At 43.7% G+C, this 21,253-nt stretch overlaps 1 protein-coding gene across 11 annotated transcripts; it reads right to left on the bottom strand.

Moving 5' to 3' along the window:
• Positions 1–284: 284 nt before the first annotated feature.
• On the bottom strand, positions 285–18,695 carry LOC123448403 (ATPase MORC2A-like). Of its 11 annotated transcripts, XM_045125317.1 has the most exons (18): positions 18,520–18,695; positions 17,857–17,887; positions 17,172–17,259; positions 16,441–16,591; positions 15,964–16,099; positions 15,292–15,604; positions 14,716–14,899; positions 14,118–14,219; positions 13,705–14,040; positions 13,248–13,331; positions 13,014–13,172; positions 3,279–3,362; positions 3,050–3,187; positions 2,383–2,495; positions 1,126–1,276; positions 838–987; positions 664–768; positions 285–578 (listed from the first exon to the last, which is right to left on the bottom strand). In XM_045125317.1, exons 1-17 carry the CDS (start codon positions 18,520–18,522, stop codon positions 724–726), a joined length of 2,268 nt encoding a protein of 755 aa, XP_044981252.1. In that variant the 5' UTR covers positions 18,523–18,695; the 3' UTR covers positions 285–578; positions 664–723. The 11 variants fall into 11 exon arrangements, with proteins under 11 accessions (XP_044981252.1, XP_044981226.1, XP_044981197.1 ...); XM_045125291.1 differs by lacking the exons at positions 17,857–17,887; positions 18,520–18,695 and having other exon boundaries at positions 664–800; positions 897–987; positions 17,172–17,423; XM_045125262.1 differs by lacking the exons at positions 17,857–17,887; positions 18,520–18,695 and having other exon boundaries at positions 17,172–17,423.
• Between the last annotated feature and the right edge of the window lie 2,558 nt (positions 18,696–21,253).

The following is a 21,253-nucleotide window of genomic DNA, read 5'->3' on the forward strand; positions in this document are numbered from 1 at the left end:
CATCAACCTCACGACTACGTCTACATCAACACATCGGCAACAACTCGAGTCGACAACGTCTGCTTCGTCACGAACGCCCACGCCACCTTGCTGTGACTGCAGTACGGAATAGAGAAGAAACAAGGAAAGCACTAGAAGAGGACGTAGTCACCGCACAGGTGCCGATCCATCAAAGACGCAATTGATGATGAAGCAATGAAGAAGATAACGAAAGCATAAGACTTTAAATTCAGTGAAGATCGTTCGTTTCACTCTACGACTGAAGGGGAATGTTAGAGATAATATTTGAGAGTTAGAGATAAATATGTATTAGAGATAAAAATAGGTTTAAACAACCTTGACTTGTATTTCTGGCACATCCCTCTCTCATGTACCTTATATAATCCCTCACGAGGGACAGATCAGTACACAACAGATATTGTAGGGTTCCATATTTTCCACAATCAGATTAAGAAAAGTATGCATATTTACATCCATTTTGCAGAACCTTCAAAAGGTAGTGGTAAGCGTTCAAGTCCTTTGGAATAAACAGATAGCTGCAACTCCATCATCGTGGACCAAAGGCGCCTGGACTTCTCCTGAAGAAATCAAAGAATGCCGTCAGCGAAATGATGCATGAAAACTTTAAGGCCTTGGTTACACAAATAAAAAGACGACAGTTACCATGCATTATCATTCACCGCTGTTTCTTACAGTTGCTGTTATACCCCCTCGACAACCTCTTCAAAGTGGGCCGGGGCGTACCCGAATCAGCTTGTGCGAAATAATCTTCTGGATCGTTTGGTACCATGTTTCATTAGCTCGTGTGAGAAAAAACAATTTAAAAACAGAGGTTACCATCATTCTTGCAGATCCATGACTTCTTTTTTGCCTACAGAGCATGCATAGTTGCATACCTTTGCAGCTCCTGGCATCGGAAAATCCTTTTTCCTTTTTGTCAGTTGATGGCGGGATTAACCTCAGATTCTGGTCACACAGCAGGATTAACTATTTACTCTTATTCTCCCGCAAATTAAAAAAAATACTTTTGATGACTTGACTTACAGAAAAGATGAAGTTTACTGTTAATGACCTAGAATTTCAGAAAGGACGAAGTATATACAGAAGCTTTGGATTCGTAGTTACCTTAACATCTTCACCTCGACTGAGTCTTTGAACCTTCGGCTGGGCTACATTCTTGTCGCCAGATCTCTTTGCACCAACTGCGATCACACCAACTTCCATTTCTTTTTCTGGAATCTCACATTTCCCATTGAAAGGTGGCATGTAGCAAAACCTGAAATTTTACAGCATCAACACTTCATACCTGTCAAAAAGGCACACATGTGTGGTGTATAAACTTTGCTACACCAAGATGCTTATCAATTACTACCTCTGCCTGGAATTACTTGTCAATGACGTCAAGTTACTCAAGACGGAGGGAGTATAATTATTGAAGTTCCTTTTCTTAAGTCTTATACTTTTGGTAAAAAAAAAAATTGGAAAAGGAGGCGAAGCCCCGGCCTCTGCATCGAGGGATGCATACGGCCATATATTATTTCAAAACCAAGTCCTCGAAAAATACAAAGAGTCTCCAGATAAGTAAATGAAGAAAATAACAAAAAGATACACGGCGTCGTCGCCACAACCGGGAGGCATTTAAAATAAGCCTAGATGACTAAACACCTATCCTATTAATATGCCGTCATCCAAAACGGTTGAAGATAACCTGAGCTACCATCTCCCATCGGACGCACCCAGTAACTTTTGGTAATATATGGCTACTTAAAAAAATACTCAATTTAACAATGAAAAGATTTACCAGTGAAAAATATTTGGGTAACGAAACTAAATTTGATGGTAATAACATGAATGATCGTCCAGTAAACTTAAAAGTCAGCAAGATTCCATAAACTGAAAAATCAGCATCGCTGTAGGACAGTAAACTTGTAAGGTAATCCTGGCGTTGTTCAGAGTCAACTTTCCAAATTCCAGCAGTAAGTACTTCCTCTGTAAAGAAATATAAGAGCGCTTAGATCACTAAAGTAGTAATCAAAATGCTCTTATATCTCTTTACGGAGGGAGTAGCTGTTATTACTGCTGGGACAGGAAATCCCTTTAGGTACCAGGAATACTGTAGCTATGGGTGAGTACACCACTTTGTAGTAACAAAATTCATGCATCAAACTCCATATTTATAAGTTATTTGAAATTAAAATGCTACAGGATTCATATTTATTTTTCATATAACTGAGCTTGCATCACGATTTGTAAAGTTGCGGCCGGTTTACTGGCTGTTGGATGGCCAGGGCAATCATTCAAGTTAAGAACTTAAAACCCTGGTCACGATAGCCAAGATGCGGTAGCAATGACATGTTAATTGCAAGCTGGAAACATACAAACCATTCACTGGGTAGACAGTCTTTATCAAAGCCCACGCTCAGCACTCTCCATTTACGACAGCTGTTGCACTGAACCCAGTCATCAACAGCCTCGATATGCTCAGAGTCTTCTCTCTATATGAAGAGAGTTAACTAGAGTGAATAATCCTTTCGAATAATATGGAACAGTGCAGAAGGTAAAATGATAACTTATTACTTCTGTAAGATAAACATTTAGGTCCTGAGAGGATAGAAATGCAACCCCCATCCCCGATGAGAATAAACCTCTGATAGCATGATTACATACATGTAAGTAGACGTATTTTCAGAAGAACTGATAGATTTGTATGCATGTATTTCATGCAGAAAAAGGGAAGTGCATATCACATCTATATTTGTATGTCAATTTTACAGTATTTACAGAAGACCTGGTAGGTTTTCAATGGATAGTAACATAAAGTGTTATTGATGATGGCATGAATGGGTAACTCATACTGTCCACCATGTTACCATACCACCTCATCATGGTTAATACTTTCATTGGAATTTTCAAATGAATGCATGAAAACAGAGTTATCTCCCAATATTATCGTTCTTGTCCTTTTTCCATGCAAAAGAGATCTCATAATGCATTTCAGGACAAGATGTGTAAGCTATTTTCCAATGTAAATTAAATCATACATCCATACCAATTCAAGCTTGTCAAAATTTCTATCCCAGTATTGATCTGCTTTTCTCCCGAGCCACTCCTCCAGTTTGACATACATTTCACAATCCTGAAACCCTTGCTTGCTGTTAAGAACCCAAGTACTACCATCTTCGTTATCCTGAAAAATACATCAAGAAGTTTATGCCGGGGACACAAGGGCAAAGAAATAGGAAAATAGAGGAGCAAAGAACATGAAGAATAAATCCTACAATGAGGTCAGTAACATCTGCAACTCCTATTATTCCACGCCCTGCGTCAGCATTGTACTGTTGCCCTCCAACTCGTTTGTAAGACTGGGAAGAGAACACAAAAATCAATGTTACAACAAATACAAAATGCATGACAAAAGAGTGCAAACTGTTGGCAATAATCTTGCCTCTAATACAAATAGGTTTATGTGTTAGCACACGTTCTGTTCAGTTTGTATTAAGTTAGCCCTAATCTATTCTCCACGTGAGAAGAGTTAGTTAGAGTACAAGGTTAGGCTGGTACGTGTTGTGTCCTAGTGCTAGTTTTTTTTTTTTTAGAAAAGGAGGTTCAACCCCCGGCCTCTGCATCAATCGATGCATACAACCATCTTTATTAATTATTCTACAAAGGTCTGACAAAAATATACATCAAACCACCAGAAGCCATCATTCACATCTACAAACTCGATAATGTGGAGTGCTCTCACTCCCCATATCTAAAATCGGTGTTGTCGTCAATCCATCCACATAATGTATCGAGACCAACAGCCGGTGCAGCATACCTAAAGCACACACCACATGCACACATTAGAAGCCGCCATCATCATCGGTCCACTGACCCATCTTCACGAGAGAGATCCATATCATCTTTGCCAGTCCGAACATCCGTCGACGCCACCACGGCGCCAAACAACGCCTGTCCCGCGCTCATTCGTCCAGACGCGAAGATTCTGAAAGAACTGTCGTGCGTAGCACCTACCAACCAGGCATGACTCAGCGTAGCACCTGTCTGCCAGGCATGACTTGACAGCTCCACCAAATCCCCGGGTCAGATGAAGCCGCTCCATTTCCTGCCTCTGTCATCCAGCGCTGCTCCACAAACGATGCTCCCAAGAGAGAAACGCCACCGCAGTACGGCCATCGTTCGATCTGGAAGGTCAGATCTTAGGGTTTCCCCGAAGCAGTGCCCACCACCAGCAACCGTCAAGGACCCACACAGTGCCCACCACCACTCAGCCCTCAAGGCGACGCCTTCAGGAAGGTCACGGCGTCAAGGACGCCGCCGCCGCCCATCGGAGTTAGGGTTTTCACCCGAGAGGCACCGAGGTAGGAAGTGGAGGGGCAGATGTAGACCGACGTCTCCAAGAAGAACAACAACGCCCTTCAACGTCATCGGCGGCGCGGCCGGCCAGGGCCGACCAAGGGGTTTCCCCTTATTTGAATCTCCTCCACCAGCTTCATCCGCGGCCACGCCGGCACCGCCAGGAACCCGCAGGAGAGAAGCACACCGTGGGTATCTGGATCAATGAAGATCCAATCTGGACAGTGACGAGTACCACCACCCTGCGCTGGCCGACGGCGTCCGGGCGCTGGATCTAGAAGGATCTGACCCAAACTCGGCGACGCATGCGGCCATCGTGTCTTGCCCCTCCCGCAGCCAGCACACCGCGCCGCAAGAACGAACCCCAGCCGTCAACGCGCTCCGCACGCCGCCGCTAGGATCCACATGCAGCGCCGCCACACCGTGCGCTAGTCCGGTGCCTCCTCACGAACGGCCGTCCCGCGCCAGCCATATCGCGTGAAGGGGAGAGGAGCCCCGCCGTCGTCCAGCGGCGCTGCTGGCGGCGGCGAGGAGGAAGGAGGGGCAAGGGAGGACCAGCGGCGGCGGTTAGGGTTATCCCCTGGTCGCCCACGGGGGCGACGGGAGGGGGTTACGGGCTGCCTGCGTGTGTATATATATATATACACAAAAGGTCGGCGTGAGTTTTGTGTATGGAGATGAGAAAAACAAAGGGGCATGATATGGGCCCTTGGCTAAAGTTTTTTGTGTGTGCGTGTTTGCCGATTTTGATATGATCGATCTTGTGGGCGGATATCCAACACATACAACTTGCTGAAACAAAGCACGCATGTATTGAGTGTGATGTACAACACTAAAGCTCGATCCATTTTCTGTGAATAGTTGCCACTTGTTACATTCAACGTAGTTTTCAATGCCCGGAAAGATGGGGCTAAAATTCGTTCTCCATCTCTACCCTAGCGAGAAAAAGTCCCCCCGAGAAACAGAACGCCCGACAATTGCGGTTTGGCGATCTCGCTGGCGACTGGTGGTGCAAGGCCCGGCGACGGCCTTGCCCGCCGGCCGGAACGGGTTCTTGGCGGCGCGAAAACAGGGTTTCCACGCCAGGAATGGAATTCTCTCCAGTCATCACATCTGAGGGGCGATTTTGGGCGAGGTCTAAGGATGAATCTGACGACGAGGAGTTGCAGACGGCAGCAGCTTCACCAACTCCATCTGATATCGTCTGTGAGTCTATTCTTGTCGGATACTCCGACGAGCAAATTGCGTCAGGTATAGACAGGCTGATTCCAGCGGCTGATGAAGCCTGGAACGGCTTGGGTGACGCGGAGGAGGACAAACTCGAGGTAGTACGACGGGTGGTCCAGCGCCGCACATCGCAGAACGCCATTAAGCCATGGAAAGGTCCTCTACCAAAGGTACGTTTACCAGCCATTACTCTAGCGGATTTCTTTCTAAAGTGCAAACATGAGCCGATCAGAGGAAAGCAAAGACGACCGGCGGTAGGAAGGCAGCCGGCGGCCACATTGTTCCGATCGGAGTGCCAGATCCGAGAGGGAAGTTCAGAGCGTTTGAATCGTTTGATCGGCCAAGATGGGCCAGAAAAAACGAGTTGTGGACAAGTGGCGGCTGGGTATACGGCCCAGTTTGTTACGGGATTGGAGTCCTCGGCGGTTAAGATTGTACCACGGTCTGTCGGGCTGCAGTCCAACTCGGCCAGGGTTTTGCTTGGGTTATTAGCGCCTCCACAGCCAGGTTTCCCGTCTCGATCTGGGAGGGCTCGGCGTATCCCGGCTTGGATTTCGATGACGGCGCCTCGCCCTGAGGCTTCGGCGGCGGCTACCATTGCTGCACCTACGGGAGCAGCAGGTACTGGGGCTGCAGCTCTTAAGCGAGATGCTGCTGAAGACCATCAGGGTCATGGGCTCAAATCTGCTGGTAGAGGTGGCTCGGCTGCTGGCCATCAGGGACGCGGCTTCCAGGCTGGCAGGGGCGGTCATGCAGCAATGGGTAACAGAGGGGGCGGTGGGCAGCAGGGTTACAGGCATTACAATAATCAATGGAACGAGTTCAACAATCGCTCCAACTGGAATTCAGGAGGGGGGCATGGTGGTGGAGGAAACCAATGGCATCGACCCTTCCAGCCACCTGAGGGGAATTTCGTTGAAGGTACTAGAGGGGAAAACTTTAGGCAACGAGGGGGTGCCGGAGTTCGGAACTATGGCAGAAATAACACAGGGCCGATGTGGAAGGAAGTATTACCTTCCGGCGGAGGGGAGGGGCAGAATAACAGTACGTCCACGGAGTCTTTGCAGCATAAAAACTCCGAGGACAGGGAAGTAGCGAGAGTGAATAAGGCAGCTCGCAAAAAGGAGAAGCTTACGTGCTATAGATGTGGGGTGTCGGGACACTTTGTAGTGGATTGCACAACTATTTTATGTGATATTTGTTTGAAGCCTGGACATACAGAGGATGCATGTCCCTTGCTTCTAGTTCCCAAGCCAATTATGAACATCTATGGGGTCTGTCATAGCAAACTTATGTTCTTTGAGATGCCACGATCTTCTTCAGTCCTTGCTCCTCCTCGTCTTGAAAGTTCAAGGACGGGCATGGTAAAAGTGACTAATGGTGAGTTGACTGCCGAACAAGTGTCTCAACAGATGAAAAGGCTCGTTTCTGAGACATATAATTGGGATCCGATAAGGGTAGATGATAATTCCTATCAGGTGGAGTTCCCTAGAAGAGAAGACCTGCAACGATTACTCACATTTGGTGTTAGTAAGGTCAGTGGGAGCAAATGCTTACTGGAGTTCGAGGAATGTATTAAACCTGCACCACAGGGTATTCGGTTACAGAAGAGGTGGATCAGATTTTCAGGTATTCCAGAGATTCTACTCAATGATTTCCTTATCGTATGGAGCTTGGGTTCGTTGATTGGGAAGACTGAGAAGGTAGATATGCCATTCACTCGTAAAAGGGGGATTGCAAGATTGCTTGTGATGGTGCTTGATGTGGAGCAGATACCAGATTTTGCTCCATGGTCATATGATGGACTGCACTATGACCTCGATGTGGAGGTTGAGGAGGTGGTTCATCAGAAAACACAGGATGGCGATGTGCTAATGGCTGATGGCGAGGATAGAGATAGAGATCGTGGTGATGCTAATCAGGATAGGTCTCCAGAGGCACCAACAGATAACATCAGCCCATCCATGCCTACATCTGATAAACCGACTCTCACAGGGGGTGCTACGTCCTCTTCTCATATGCATATGGCTGAACTAAGGTTTGGATCATTCAAGGTAATGTCAACCTTAGGAGAGGAGGTTCGTGAACAGGCTTGGGAACAGTTGACTGTGCAAGACACCTCTTATGCACTCGGTACCTCATTTGAGAGGGGTGCCCCGATGCAAACTCCTAATAAGAAGGATGATATGCAGTGTACTGCAGCCATCCCGAAAGTGGATCCCAAGCCTATTGCTGCTGATCTGAACAAGCTCATGGAGGCTGCACACTCACACATACCAGACTCATCTCTCAATACACCTGCTGGTCGGAACGAGAGGTCGGCCATCAGGGAAAATTCTGAGCCGCCGCAGGAGTGGGCAAATGAAGCAACCCCGCCCCCATCTCATAATGTTGTTGCTGATGAGCCAATGTCTTGGTGCAAGGACAATTGCTTTTCAAGTAGTAAGCAGCAAATATATTCGTTTATATCTGATAATCCTATATTTGATTCACCTCTTGACCACAATTATGTTCAAAATACGACAATAGGGAAGGATAACATTGAGTTTTCTAAAGAGGATGTGATCTCGTTTGGTGGGATTCCTGATCTGTCTACGGAAGATAGACGCTTCAGTCAGCGGATTCAGGAGATGCCTGATGCTGATGATATGTCCATGGGGCATGCTATGAGGGCTGCCAAGATTCGAGACGCTGAGATGACTACAGGTATGGTCATTGAAAATAATCCTTCAATTCTAAATTTTTCTGATGTAGAGATTGTGAACAATGCTAGCGACATAGGAGTATCTCTGGGTTCATCTTCTAAAATCATAGCCAAATCCATCAATGACATGCTTGATTTAGAGACGGATAGAAACATTGAGTTTATTAAAAATTTAGCTGCGTTAAAACCAATGACTGAATCGGATATTAACGACTTAGGAGGGGTACAACTCCAAAATATATGTGATTCATTATTACATGAAGAGGCCGAAGAAAACGAAGTGGATAATAAGGATTCGGAGGGGTATATGGCCTCTTCGAAAGCCAATGTTTATCCACAACCAATAATACATTCGGAGGAGACTAGCTGTATTCACGAGAAACCGAAAAGACCTTGGAAAAGGAAGGGTTTTCCTGTATCAGCGGTACGAAGAAGCGCGAGAGTGAAGCAAAAGAAAAAGTTCTACGATGAAATATGAAAGGAATTTTTTGGAATAGCAGAGGTCTTGCGGACTTGGCTAAAAAAAGATTCCTTAGGGACGCATCTCTAGAATATAAGCTAGATTTTATGGCTATACAAGAAACCTGAAGGGATAATTTCACACCTCAATTTTTAACGTCTTTATCAGGAGGGGTCGAATTCGATTGGCATTGTCTGCCACCAAGGGGAAGATCCGGTGGGATTTTACTTGGAGCCAAGTGTGAGACTCTAGAGGTGATGAGCGTCATTTTTGGGGAGTTCACCGTCAAATTTCGTGTCAGGTCGAAAGTTGATGGCTTCAAATGGGCTCTAGTGGCGGTATATGGGGCGGCACAACCACAACTCAAACCTGATTTTCTAGCAGATCTGGTTAGAATTTGTGGGAATGAAACACTGCCAATTTTAGTGGGAGGAGATTTTAATATCGTTCGAAGGAAGGATAAAAAAAACAATGATAATTTTGACACTAGATGGTCAATGATGTTTAATATGGTTATTGAAAGCCTAAATCTGCGAGAGATCGAGCTTACTGGTAGACAATTCACATGGGCTAACTCATTGCCTGTGCCAACATATGAAAAGCTGGATCGGGTTCTTTCTACTGTTGATTGGGAGCAGAAGTACCCTTTGGTTAATGCACATGCCTTACAGAGAGCTATTTCAGATCACACTCCTATTTTGGTTGACTCAGGGGAGGGCAGCCATATGGGCAATAAAAATTCTTTCTCATTTGAACTAAGCTGGTTCGAAAAGGAGGGTTTCACGGATATATTAGCTACTGAATGGGCTAGAGATTTAGGAGGTGCTACCAATGTAGAAATTTGGCAAAATAAAATCAGAAATCTACGCCAATTTCTAAGAGGGTGGGCGAAAAATCAGAGTGGTGCTTATAAAAAAGAGAAACAAAGACTCACCACTCTCATTGACGATTTAGACATTAAGGCCGAGCCGGGCCAACTAAGTTTGTTTGAAAGAAATATTAAGAATGATGCTGAGATCAAACTACAAAAGCTTTTGAGAGAGGAAGAGCTCAAATGGGCTAGTAGAGCTAAGGTGATGAACGTCGCCTATGGAGACGACAACACTAAGTTCTTTCATATGATTGCAAATGGCAAACATCGAAAGAAGAAAATTATCCAGTTAGAACAAGATGAAGGAACAATTATAGGACATGAGAATTTAAAATCTTATATTTCTGAATATTATAAGAGTCTTTTTAGTGCACCTAGGGAGTCGTCGATATCCTTAGATGAAAACAAGGTTAATGATATACCTCAACTCAATGAACAGGAGAATGAGGTTTTATCAACCCCGTTTACAGAAAAAGAGGTGTATGAAGCAATTACTAGCATGAAACAAAATACAGCGCCGGGACCTGATGGGTTTCCGGCAGAGTTTTATAAAAAGTGTTGGCACATGATTAAGGGGGATCTCATGCCTATGTTTCAAGATTTGTTCAATGGACAATTACAGTTATTCCACCTTAACTTTGGAACAATTACGCTGTTGCCAAAAAAGACGGATGCTATGCGTATTCATCAGTTTAGACCGATTTGCTTACTTAATGTCAGTTTCAAAATTTTCACAAAGGTTGCCACTAATAGATTAACGAAGATAGCAGATTCTGTGGTTCAGCCAACACAGTCGGCGTTTATGCCAGGGAGACACATCTTGGAGGGCGTGGTTGTCCTGCATGAAACGGTCCACGAAATGCACACAAAAAAACTAGACGGAGTTATTTTTAAAGTGGACTTTGAGAAAGCCTATGATAAAGTCAAATGGTCTTTTCTGCAACAAGCCTTAAGGATGAAAGGATTCAATGAAAGATGGAGAAATCAGGTTGATACTTTCATCCACAAAGGGAGTGTAGGAGTGAAGGTAAATGATGACAATGGTCACTACTTCCAAACGCATAAGGGGTTAAGGCAGGGTGACTCAATGTCTCCGGTGTTGTTTAACATAGTAGCAAATATGTTGACAATACTCATTGATAGGGCCAAACACATGGGTCATGTAGGTGGTTTAATTCCACATCTGATTGATGGGGGAATTTCCATTTTACAATATGCAGATGATACAATTATTTTCATGAAGCATGATATGCAGAAAGCAATTAATATGAAATTGGTGTTATGTTTATTTGAACAACTGTCAGGGTTAAAAATAAACTTTAACAAAAGTGAACTCATTTGCTTTGGAAAAGCAAAAGAGGAGCAGGATGCTTACAGACAGTTATTTGGATGTCAAATAGGAGCACTTCCAATTAACTACCTCGGGATTCCAATTCATCATAGGCGACTAACAATTAAAGAGTGGAAATGCATTGAAGAACGATTTGAAAAGAAATTAAGCTGCTGGAAGGGTAAGCTTATGTCCTATGGAGGAAGGCTGGTGTTAATTAATTCGGTGTTAACAAGCCTACCCATGTTCTTATTGTCTTTCTTTGAGATACCCGTAGGGGTACGAAAAAGATTAGATTTTTACAGATCGCGGTTCTTTTGGCAAAGTGATGATAATAAGAAGAAATACAGATTGGCGCGTTGGGATATAATTTGCAGACCCAAAGACCAGGGGGATTGGGCATAGAGAATCTTGAAGTAAAAAACAGATGTCTACTCAGTAAATGGTTGTATAGATTATCCACAGAGACAGAAGGAATGTGGATTCAAATAATTAAGAATAAATATCTGAGCTCAAAATCACTAGCGCAGGCTACTGCTAGACCTGACGACTCTCCTTTTTGGAAAGGGTTAATGAAGATTAAGATCAATTTCTTCCAGAGGGTGAAATTTATTATAGGGAATGGTGCATCAACAAGATTTTGGGAAGATACTTGGCTTGGGCATACTCCGCTAGCACTACAATACCCCATGCTTTACAATATTGTTCAACGTAAGCAGGACTATGTGTCCACAGTGTTACAATCGACTCCTCTTAATATAAACTTCCGACGGTCGTTAGTAGGAGTACGTTGGGAGGCATGGTTGCATTTGGTAAGAAGGATTATGAACATACAATTATATGTACAACCGGATAAGATTCGTTGGATATTATCTCGGAATGGCAGCTTCTCTGTGAAGTCCATGTATACGGATCTGATTAACACAGGACCTTTACTTAGATCAGTTCACATTTGGAAAATCAAAGTACCCCTAAGAATCAAGATTTTCATGTGGTTTTTACACAAAGGTGTGATTTTGACCAAAGATAATCTGATTAAACGTAGTTGGAGAGGCAGAGCTAAATGTTGTTTTTGTGACCAGGATGAAACAATAACACATCTGTTCTTACATTGCCCTCTTGCAAAACTACTTTGGCGCACGGTGCATATAGCTTTTAATGTGCCCCCACCTACATGCATTAATGCAATATTCGCAACGTGGCTCAATGGAGTAGACGTGCGAATTTCTAGACTGATTAGGATTGGAGTATGTGCTCTATTTTGGGCTATATGGAACACCAGGAATGGCTTGATTTTTAATGGCAACAAATTCAATAACTTTTTGCAGGTCATTTACAGAGCAACTTATTGGATCCATACGTGGTCATTACTCAGTCATGTGGACTCCAGGGAGCTTATGGATATTGGGTGCAACCGATGGGTGATGGCCGCACGGGTTATCTTCAACCGGTTTGGATGGCATGTTAGCAATAGACTAGGTATATAGGCATCGGAGTCTATTATCATTTTCGCCGGATGTGGCAGTTCGCTCTTTTATTTTTATTTTCTGCATTGCGAGATGCAATTTGTTTTGGAACTTGGATTATACTTTGTTATTTTAATAATATGGCTGCATGCATCGATTGATGCAGAGGCCGGAGGTCAAGCCTCCATTTCCAAAAAAAATCTCTACCCTAGCAAGTAATGGAAGAAAATATGTGCAATGTAATTGAACAGAAGTATTGCAGTTTATAGATGTGTCATATACTCATATCTCTACACTAACATTAACTTTAAATGCGGGCATCAGATGACTTGTTAGTTCTAATATGGAACATGTCAGGGTGGAACAATGCATGGAATATAGCTAAATGCAAATAGTCAACCTCTCCCACCGTTCCAAATATAATTCTTTTTGAAGGTTTCACTAGGGTACTACATACGGATGTATATAGACATACTTTAAAATGTAGATTCACTCATTTTGCTCCGTATGTAGTCCCCTAATGGAATCTTTAAAAAGACTTATATTTAGGAACGGAGGGAGTATGTGTTATGTAATACAATAATGGTTAATCCCACCTCTATTAGACGCCCATGCCAATACAAGAACATTCCACAGTTAACTCTATCCCATTCTTCATAACTCAACCCCAGTGTCAGACGGATGGTCCTCCCCTTGATTTCACCGGACATAACAGACGTCTCATCAAGTTTTTTTTCCAAATGACGGGTTATGACCTAAAAAAAGGAAACATGAATGTAACATGCTGCTACAATATAAGTGAAATATGGCATATGAATATTCCCACATACCGGAGAACCTTGGACAGTGATTTTCATCTGAGGATTCAGGAACATAACTTCTAGATAAGCCTTAAGCGAATAATCCAATGGCACCTTGTAGAATATGAAAAATGAATCATTGCTCGATATTGGAAAAATAATATAGTGAAATTAATAACAATCGTCACTGATGCTTTGACAAAACATGGCTAATTTTTGAATTACACGGTGACATATTGAGTCCTAAATGACGAAGGGTATACAACCGAAAGCCCATCCAGCTCCCAAATAAGGATGGGTGGTACAGATCTACCAATTCTTTTATTCCAGTCAGGGTGTGCACAAGCATAAGAGCTCACTCATCCCTCCAGTTGCATAGGAACCATTAGAACAATGCAACACTACTTCTGGCCTCAACAATGAATCTCCAGGTCATTTATCGTCTAAAAAAGAAACTACCATATAATGTTGATGATAAGTTACATACATTGCCACTTCTCTGTCCTGGACGCGATCGGACTCTTTTTGAACGAATTAATATGTCTCCGTTACCATGACCAGCAGGAATTTCATTAATCTTCTCTGGGTTCCATTCCAAGGTGTAGTCAGCACCCCATTTTTCTAAATTCCAGATATAAACCTGTGTACCGGTACCCTCTTCACCAAATAACCCCACCTTTTCTCCAATGAAGTACTCATTAAACGGGGAAAATTCCTTGATTGCATCGAGGTTACGCTCTGCAGTAGCTTTAGACTGGACATTCAAATCAACTTCCATGTATTGTCCTTCCTTGCAATATGTCACCACAGGGATCTCAATATTCTGCAGCAACTAATACTATTACAGCCTGAACATGCCAATAGACAATGAATGAAGGTGGTATGTAGAACCATGCTTACATCTTTCTTGTCATTGAAGGACTGCGAAAGAAAGGACACTGATCTGGAAGTTGAAGTTTGGGTAAGCACTAGTGCATCTTTCCCAAGTTTCATAGACCCAGACTACAAAATATGTAGCACAAATGTTTATTGCTTGGGCAGTTAGACATCCGAAATTCCTAGTTTTTTTTGTTATTTTTTTGAAAAAGAGAAATTCCTAGTTATACAAGACAGAAATGATTGAAGGTAAAGCGACTTTGGAGCATGGCATTTGAAGTGCACACGGAAACATAGAAAGAGCACTAATAGACTACTGTAGCCTTGCGGTGGAATTCTTGTGATGTCCTCATTTACCCAACATCATTACAGATATCAATAGTGAAGTATAGACTGACATAAATAAAATGTACTTTTATCACACTCGGTGTCCTGGATATGGGGGCCGGTTTTAGTAATATATTTCAAATAAATCAGACAAATCAGAGCAATACAACATCTAATTGATGTAAAATAGTGAAATACTTAAAGGTCACTGATAACATGGATCACAACAGTGGTCAGCAACCCAGAAAAGCATAAGAATAAGACCATTTGACAAGATTTTAGGACGGATGTTTACCTTAAATCCAATTCCAAACCTCCCAATCTGATCCTTGCAGTGTTCATTAGCTCCGTCATGACCAAATGAGACCATTCTCATCATTTCCTCATAAGTCATTCCAAGGCCATCATCAGATACACATAAGACAGGAACTTTTCCTTTTTCCTTCTTTGAAAACATAGATTGGATGGAAATATCCAATCTTCCATTAATAAGGGAAAAAAAGAACGAATCAGCAGTGCAATCAAATAACAAATAGCTCCAGATAATCTTCAGGATCTATCTAAGATACTAGCCTCGGTGAGGAATTGTGAAAATGTACTGCTACAGGTCATGTTATGTGAAAACTACAAACATGTCGAAGCTCCTTAAAGCCCTATACCACTAAAAGCAGGCCATATTCATCAGGAGAGAAGCAAAATGCAGCAGTTAAAATTAGTGGCTATCTTTTCATGCAATGGAGCTTAATAATAAATTAAAATATTTTTCTTATAGCTACCATATTTATGTTTTATTATACAATGGGGCATAAAGTAGCAATCACACAATGGGGCATAAAGTAGCACTCACAACACCTTGAAGACATGGATGTACCTGGATGCACCAGCATCTCTGGAGTTATCTACGAGCTCTGCTACTGCTCCAAAGATCCAGCCAGCATGTGTCTGACCAAGTGTTCGGAGATACCTAGGGTTTGTTTTAACAAAATTTCTTGCAAGTGTAGATGTTTTCTTCTTCACTTCTGGATCTAAAAATCTAGGACCATTTTCAACAGAATTGAATCGTGAGGATTCTGGAACAAACCCATGGGGTTCTGTGATATATGAATTATGGTGTTTACATGAAAACTCCATCTCCTTTATATGCGGTATGTTATCACAAGTCTCCTCGCTTGTGTTGGATCTCCCTGTTGGTACAACAGATAAGCGAAGAACAGTCAATGAGCCAAAAAAAAAAAGATCTAACAGCATGCATGGACTTTGATGATGCACATCTTAATTTTGAACTAAGTTAAAAGCTTCCATCAACAACATGAACAAGTAATGATCCAGCTGAAAAAAGTAAAAGTAAAAAGAAGCAAATCTGATTCTTAACTAAAAAGAAGCAAATCTGTCTGACAAATTGCATAAACTTCTAGTGTAGAGATATCTTGGCAATAGTCAATGAGCTTCTCACTATGAAACAAGTGGAGAATACAATACGATGCTGAGCTAATAACAAATAATCTCAGCGGAGAGATGGTTTGCAAAAAATAAAAACTCTCACCATACATCCCATTCCCAGTCACATTTTTGCAGACACCATGATCTTTCAGTTTAGTCTCATACAAGACCATTGCAGAGACAGAATATCCAGGATACAGAATGTGGAAGGTGACAGATCCAAGTTTAACAGCGCAGGCCTACAAAAAAGTAGGAGGAAAACAAGGGACCTCGCATTACAGACAGCGAAGTGGAGCTACCAAAATGTGGTATAACAAAATACAACATACTTCTTAGGCAACAGAAACACTACCCATGGTTAATTAATTGCAAACTAAGTCTGACAAAATACTATCCCTCTCCCTCACCCCATAAATTTATAATTCTTAATCTAGATGTCTCTGTCACATCAAACCATATCCGACACCAACATCCTAAGAATTAAATCTCATAGCGCAATAACTAGGTGATTGCCCAATGCTCGCAATGTGTTTCCTAAGAAGGGTGATTTAAAAATAAATACAGTGCAGATAATATTTACCTTCCCACTTTTGCGAAGGTAACACATAAACCTTCCCCATTCATTTGTCTGATTATCATCTTCCGGATCAGGAACAAGTGAAAATTTTAGGAAATCATTCTGCTGGTACTTCTCAACTGGCACGAACGTAGTAATTGACCAAACAGAGGGACTGTACAAGGGAAGCATAAATTAATCCAATATTCTGACTTTATAAATGCCAGTAAAAAAATCAAGCATATATGCATGTTAAATGCATAGATAGCACATAAATGCATAAATAACACGCACGGAATGCTCCCATAGATTTTTATTTTCAACAAAATACTAACTCCCTTTCGCAATATTGTGTTGAGATAGATCTTTTGTAATGTTCGTGCATTCAGAACAAAGAGGTTGAACAGTAGTAAATTCTAATGTGTCATTTAACAAGGGTTTGTTGGCTCAATTTCACAAGCTATTTCCTCAGACCTGGTGCTTGATAGAATTGGGTAGGTTTATAAAACAAAGGAGTAGCTTCATTTTCAAGTGGATTAAGCAAGTATCATTGTATTAAACACGAGTGCAACAAGATTTATGTGTTACACAGTCCAAACCCCAACCAAGACTAGTATAAACTAGATTCAGTGATGGGACAAAGTATGCTACACAAATCAAGAAGAATTCTGTAACACAAACAGTTTTCGATGAAGCTCATATATGCGGTAGTCACTCGTTAAAATCATCATTTACAAAAATTAAAATGAACGTACATTTTGATGCCACTGGGAACGTCATGGACTTTGGCCCGGCATATGTTCCTACTACGTTTTTTCAGCAATACGTAGTTCAACCCAGAACCTACCATGAAAAAAATTAGGCAAGACATTCCGCGAGGTACTGTAGCACATACAACATATTCCATAGAACAAGCCAAAGAAGCAAACTTCATTCATCAGATATGATATAAATGTTAAGTTCAATATAAGAAAAAAAACTGGATACATATGCTGACATTATTGGATATATACACATTTTGAACTATGACATATACTCCTACAGATTTGCAGATTGTCACCTTCTGAATTTTGCAATCAGCATGAAGTAATGCATGCTATATTTCCTTTTCCTGCTTGCATTTTACAGATAACTTTCAAAATTCGCACATTAGGAAGGGAAATTTGGTACTTGAAAATTAACATGTGTTAACATGAGCATTTAGGCCCTCTATCAAACCTAAGCTACTAAAATTTAGAAGTATAAAACTAAATCTGTGAATATGCACTTACCTTAGGTATTTAGACTATCGAAATTAAGGTGGGGCTTTGCAATACACTAAGTTTCAGTAGTTCACAGGTGGGTGAGGTGCAACTTCCTCTTGACTTTTGAAAGGATCTGATCAATAAAATAGATTGTCTATTAAAATTATAATAACAGCACCCAACATTAATATCATACCTTGTTCGCCGCGTGTAATTCTTTTCGATTCCTATAAATAGCAGAAACCATCAGAAGCGATTAGTTTACAAGTGCAGGACAATGCACATGCTCACAAAATAAATCAGGACTATTACACGGAACTGGTAGAGAACTCTTAAATTGAACAAGAACAAGAATGTGAAACACAAATTATAGGTAGGCAGGAGATGCAGGAAGTATAAAGATTTGATAAAATTCAGAAATGATGACCTTCTAACAAACCCAACATCAATTCAGAATTGACAAGCTCAAATTGCGCCCACGAAAGAGATCCACGGGATTTGAAGGGGTTTGGAAGGGATTAAATCATCTACAAGTCAAAATCGTCCTCAATCCCCTTCGATCCTCTCCAGTCCCCTCGTGGAAGGGATTGCCCAAACAAGCCCTTGGTTGTACTACTACTTATTTCGGAATTCACAGGGTAGGTGTCGAAAAATATGGAAACGCCAGGCGATTGGAGATGGTCAGATCCACGGGATCGAAGATCCGACAGTGCAATCGATGTGCTCCCGACAAACATCAAGACTATGAGATGCTACTGGACAAATTTGTCCCGAGAAGAAGCAAAAGAAAGCCTAAAAGTAAAATGAAAATACAGCCAGGCTACGAGGGCTTTCTTCTTCCTTGGTTGGCATTACTTACCATCGACCGGCAGCCTGGGCGAACGTGCGTGCAGAGAACGCCGGCCGGCGATGGAAGCAGGTGTCGATCGAGGTGGTAGCAACTAGGCGAGCAAGGCGACTACTCTCCCCATTCGCTTTGCTACTAGTAGTACAGTAGTTGGCTTTGCTAGTAGCACTAGTAGCAAGCAGCAGCCCTTGGTAGCGGTGCGTAATGACAGAACTGACCTTCGCGTGTGCTCAGCTCCTATCGATCACTGGTACTATAATTTTGGCGTGTGGCAGTCCTCTACCCACGGGAACTCCCATTATGCCCGTTCTGTCCCTGCACATGCAGTGCATACAGGAGTATCTTCCTTTCCCCCATTCTTTTATGTTATTTTTACAAAGTGATCTTCAAGAAAATTATTTGCTTACCTCTTTCAAAAACTTATTTCGTAATCCGACCTTCTCATTCGCCTCTAAGGACAACTCCAACGGACCGATCCAAACGGACGACGATTTTGTCCGCTTTTTGTCTGTTTGGGTCGGTCCAGCCAACACGAATGTCCGCTTCGGCGTTTGGGTCGACGCATGTGTCCAACATTGGTCCGATCTATTTTTGCCGGCGTGCGAAAAAAATATAAAGTATTTGCGAAAATACTAAACATGCACAATTAAACATTAAAAGCCGACCACGAAGGCCGGCGAGAGTCCACGCGTCCGCATTACATTAATTAAACATTAAAAAAACTCCGAGGCAGCCCTAGGCGTCGTCGTCATCGTCATCGGGGCCAGTGACATCAACCAGCGTAGGCGTAGGGCCGGTGACGTCAACCAGCGTATGCGTAGGGCCGGCGCAGGGGAACATCGTGTTTCAGAGCGCAGCTGTCTGCGCCTCCTTCGTTTGTCCCATCGGCGCGGGCTGTGCTGGTGGCGGTGGCAGCGCGGTAGCACGTGCGCGCTCCTCCTCCTTCATCTCCCGTCGTTCCTCCTCTGCCTCCTTTTCCAGCTCCATCAGCCGAAGGCCTTCGGCGTGCTCCGCCCGCAGGTGCTCCGTCCTCCAGTGCTCGAGGTAGGCCTGCTCCTGCTACGGTGTCGCGCCCAGCCAGATGGGCGGCACACTGACAAACTCGCGGATGCAGCCGGTCCACTGGTAGACCTCATGCGGCTCAGTGGGCTCGGGCTTCGGCGGAGGCGGCACACGCAGTCGCCGGCGGCCGACATCGCGATGGCCTCCATGAGTTGTTGCTGGTACACCGCCTCCTCGTCGGCCCTGCATAGCTCTTCCTCTTCACTATCGCGGAGCACAGCTGCCAGCGCCGCCTGGTAGGTGGCCTCAGCCCCCTGGTCCTCGTCGCTGACCACAGGCGGGGGCGGAAGGCCTCCTGGCTGCACGTCGAGCACGCCACGACGACGCTGCTCCTCGTGCTCCACCGCGAACCAAAGCTCCCGGTTGGGGGAGTCGGCCGCGTATGCAGGGTTGTGCCGCTGCTCCGGCGTCAGCAGATGCCGACGGCGGCTCACCTCCTCCACGTGCACCCGCGCCGACCACGGCACGGCCGGCACCGGGATCCTCTCCGGATCCAGATGTCAGTGGTGCGGCAGGGTGACGTCGGGGTAAGGCAGCAACACGTGGTGCTCCCAATGCCACCGCGCTTGGTGCACCGGGACACTCACACGCTGACGAGGCCGGCGGGAAGACGTCGGTGGGGAGACGGCGCGGGGTAGAGCGGGGCCTTGCCCTTGTTTGGGAAGAAGCCGACCATGGTTCTAGGATTTGGTCGTCGAGGAGGTGGCGAGATGGGGACGGGTGGGTTCTGGAAGCAGATGAGGCGGAACCCACCGGACGCTCGGATTAAAAAAAGCCAACCGCGGTCGCTGACGTGTGGGCCTGAGGAGGGCAGCCATCATAAATAATATTGACCGCGGTGGTTGGGGGCGGACACCGAGAGGGGGGCGCGCATCCGCTTCGCATCCGCCCCGACGCATTTCAGTCCTAAATTTAAGCCGAAAATTGGTCGGAGCGAACGTGTTTTGAAAATGGGTCGACGCGTTGGACCATCCTTTTGTCCATACCAACCCAAACGGATGGCGACAGACCAAATGGATCGTCCCATTTTACTCTAACAGTGTAACCGTGAAGCCGCCGTACCTAAGACGTCTTTGATCGGTAACGGTGTGTGGTCATCAATCATGTCATCAGCATGACACTTACATAACGCGCATACAATAAAGACGCAATAGAGTTTTCCATGTATTGAAATACCATTGGGCCACCATTTTCCGTTAATTAAGCCTAAATACTTATCTTTCAGTACAAACGACGCTTCCTGCTCTAACCCCGCGTCGTCCTTTTTTGTCCAGAGAATTGGTCACATCAGAACGGTAAACACATGCAATGCCCTTTGCTTTTCTTCTCTCTCTCTTTCTCTATTATACGAATCTTACACGACCTGCCGTATATATATATATACTTGCACCGTTTTTAGCCCCTTGCATAGTTGTCTCAGGTCAGCCTAGTTGAGCTAGGGTAAAAATAAAAAATCATCATCTACGCATTGTTTGATTGCCTACATACTGCTTCCATGCATCGTAGCAGCAACTCTACACATTGTGTTTGATCGCTCATATTGGCTGGGCCCATACTATTGCACATTTGTTTGGTGGCATACATGCAGCAAGGTTTGGGTACCTTGTATCCTACATGATGAGCTTACTAGCTACACCTTACACACGATCGTGCCGATCACAACAATAAAACAACACCACAATCA

Source organism: Hordeum vulgare, chromosome 1H (assembly GCF_904849725.1).
Source record: "Hordeum vulgare subsp. vulgare chromosome 1H, MorexV3_pseudomolecules_assembly, whole genome shotgun sequence".
NCBI classification, from domain to species: domain Eukaryota; kingdom Viridiplantae; phylum Streptophyta; class Magnoliopsida; order Poales; family Poaceae; genus Hordeum; species Hordeum vulgare.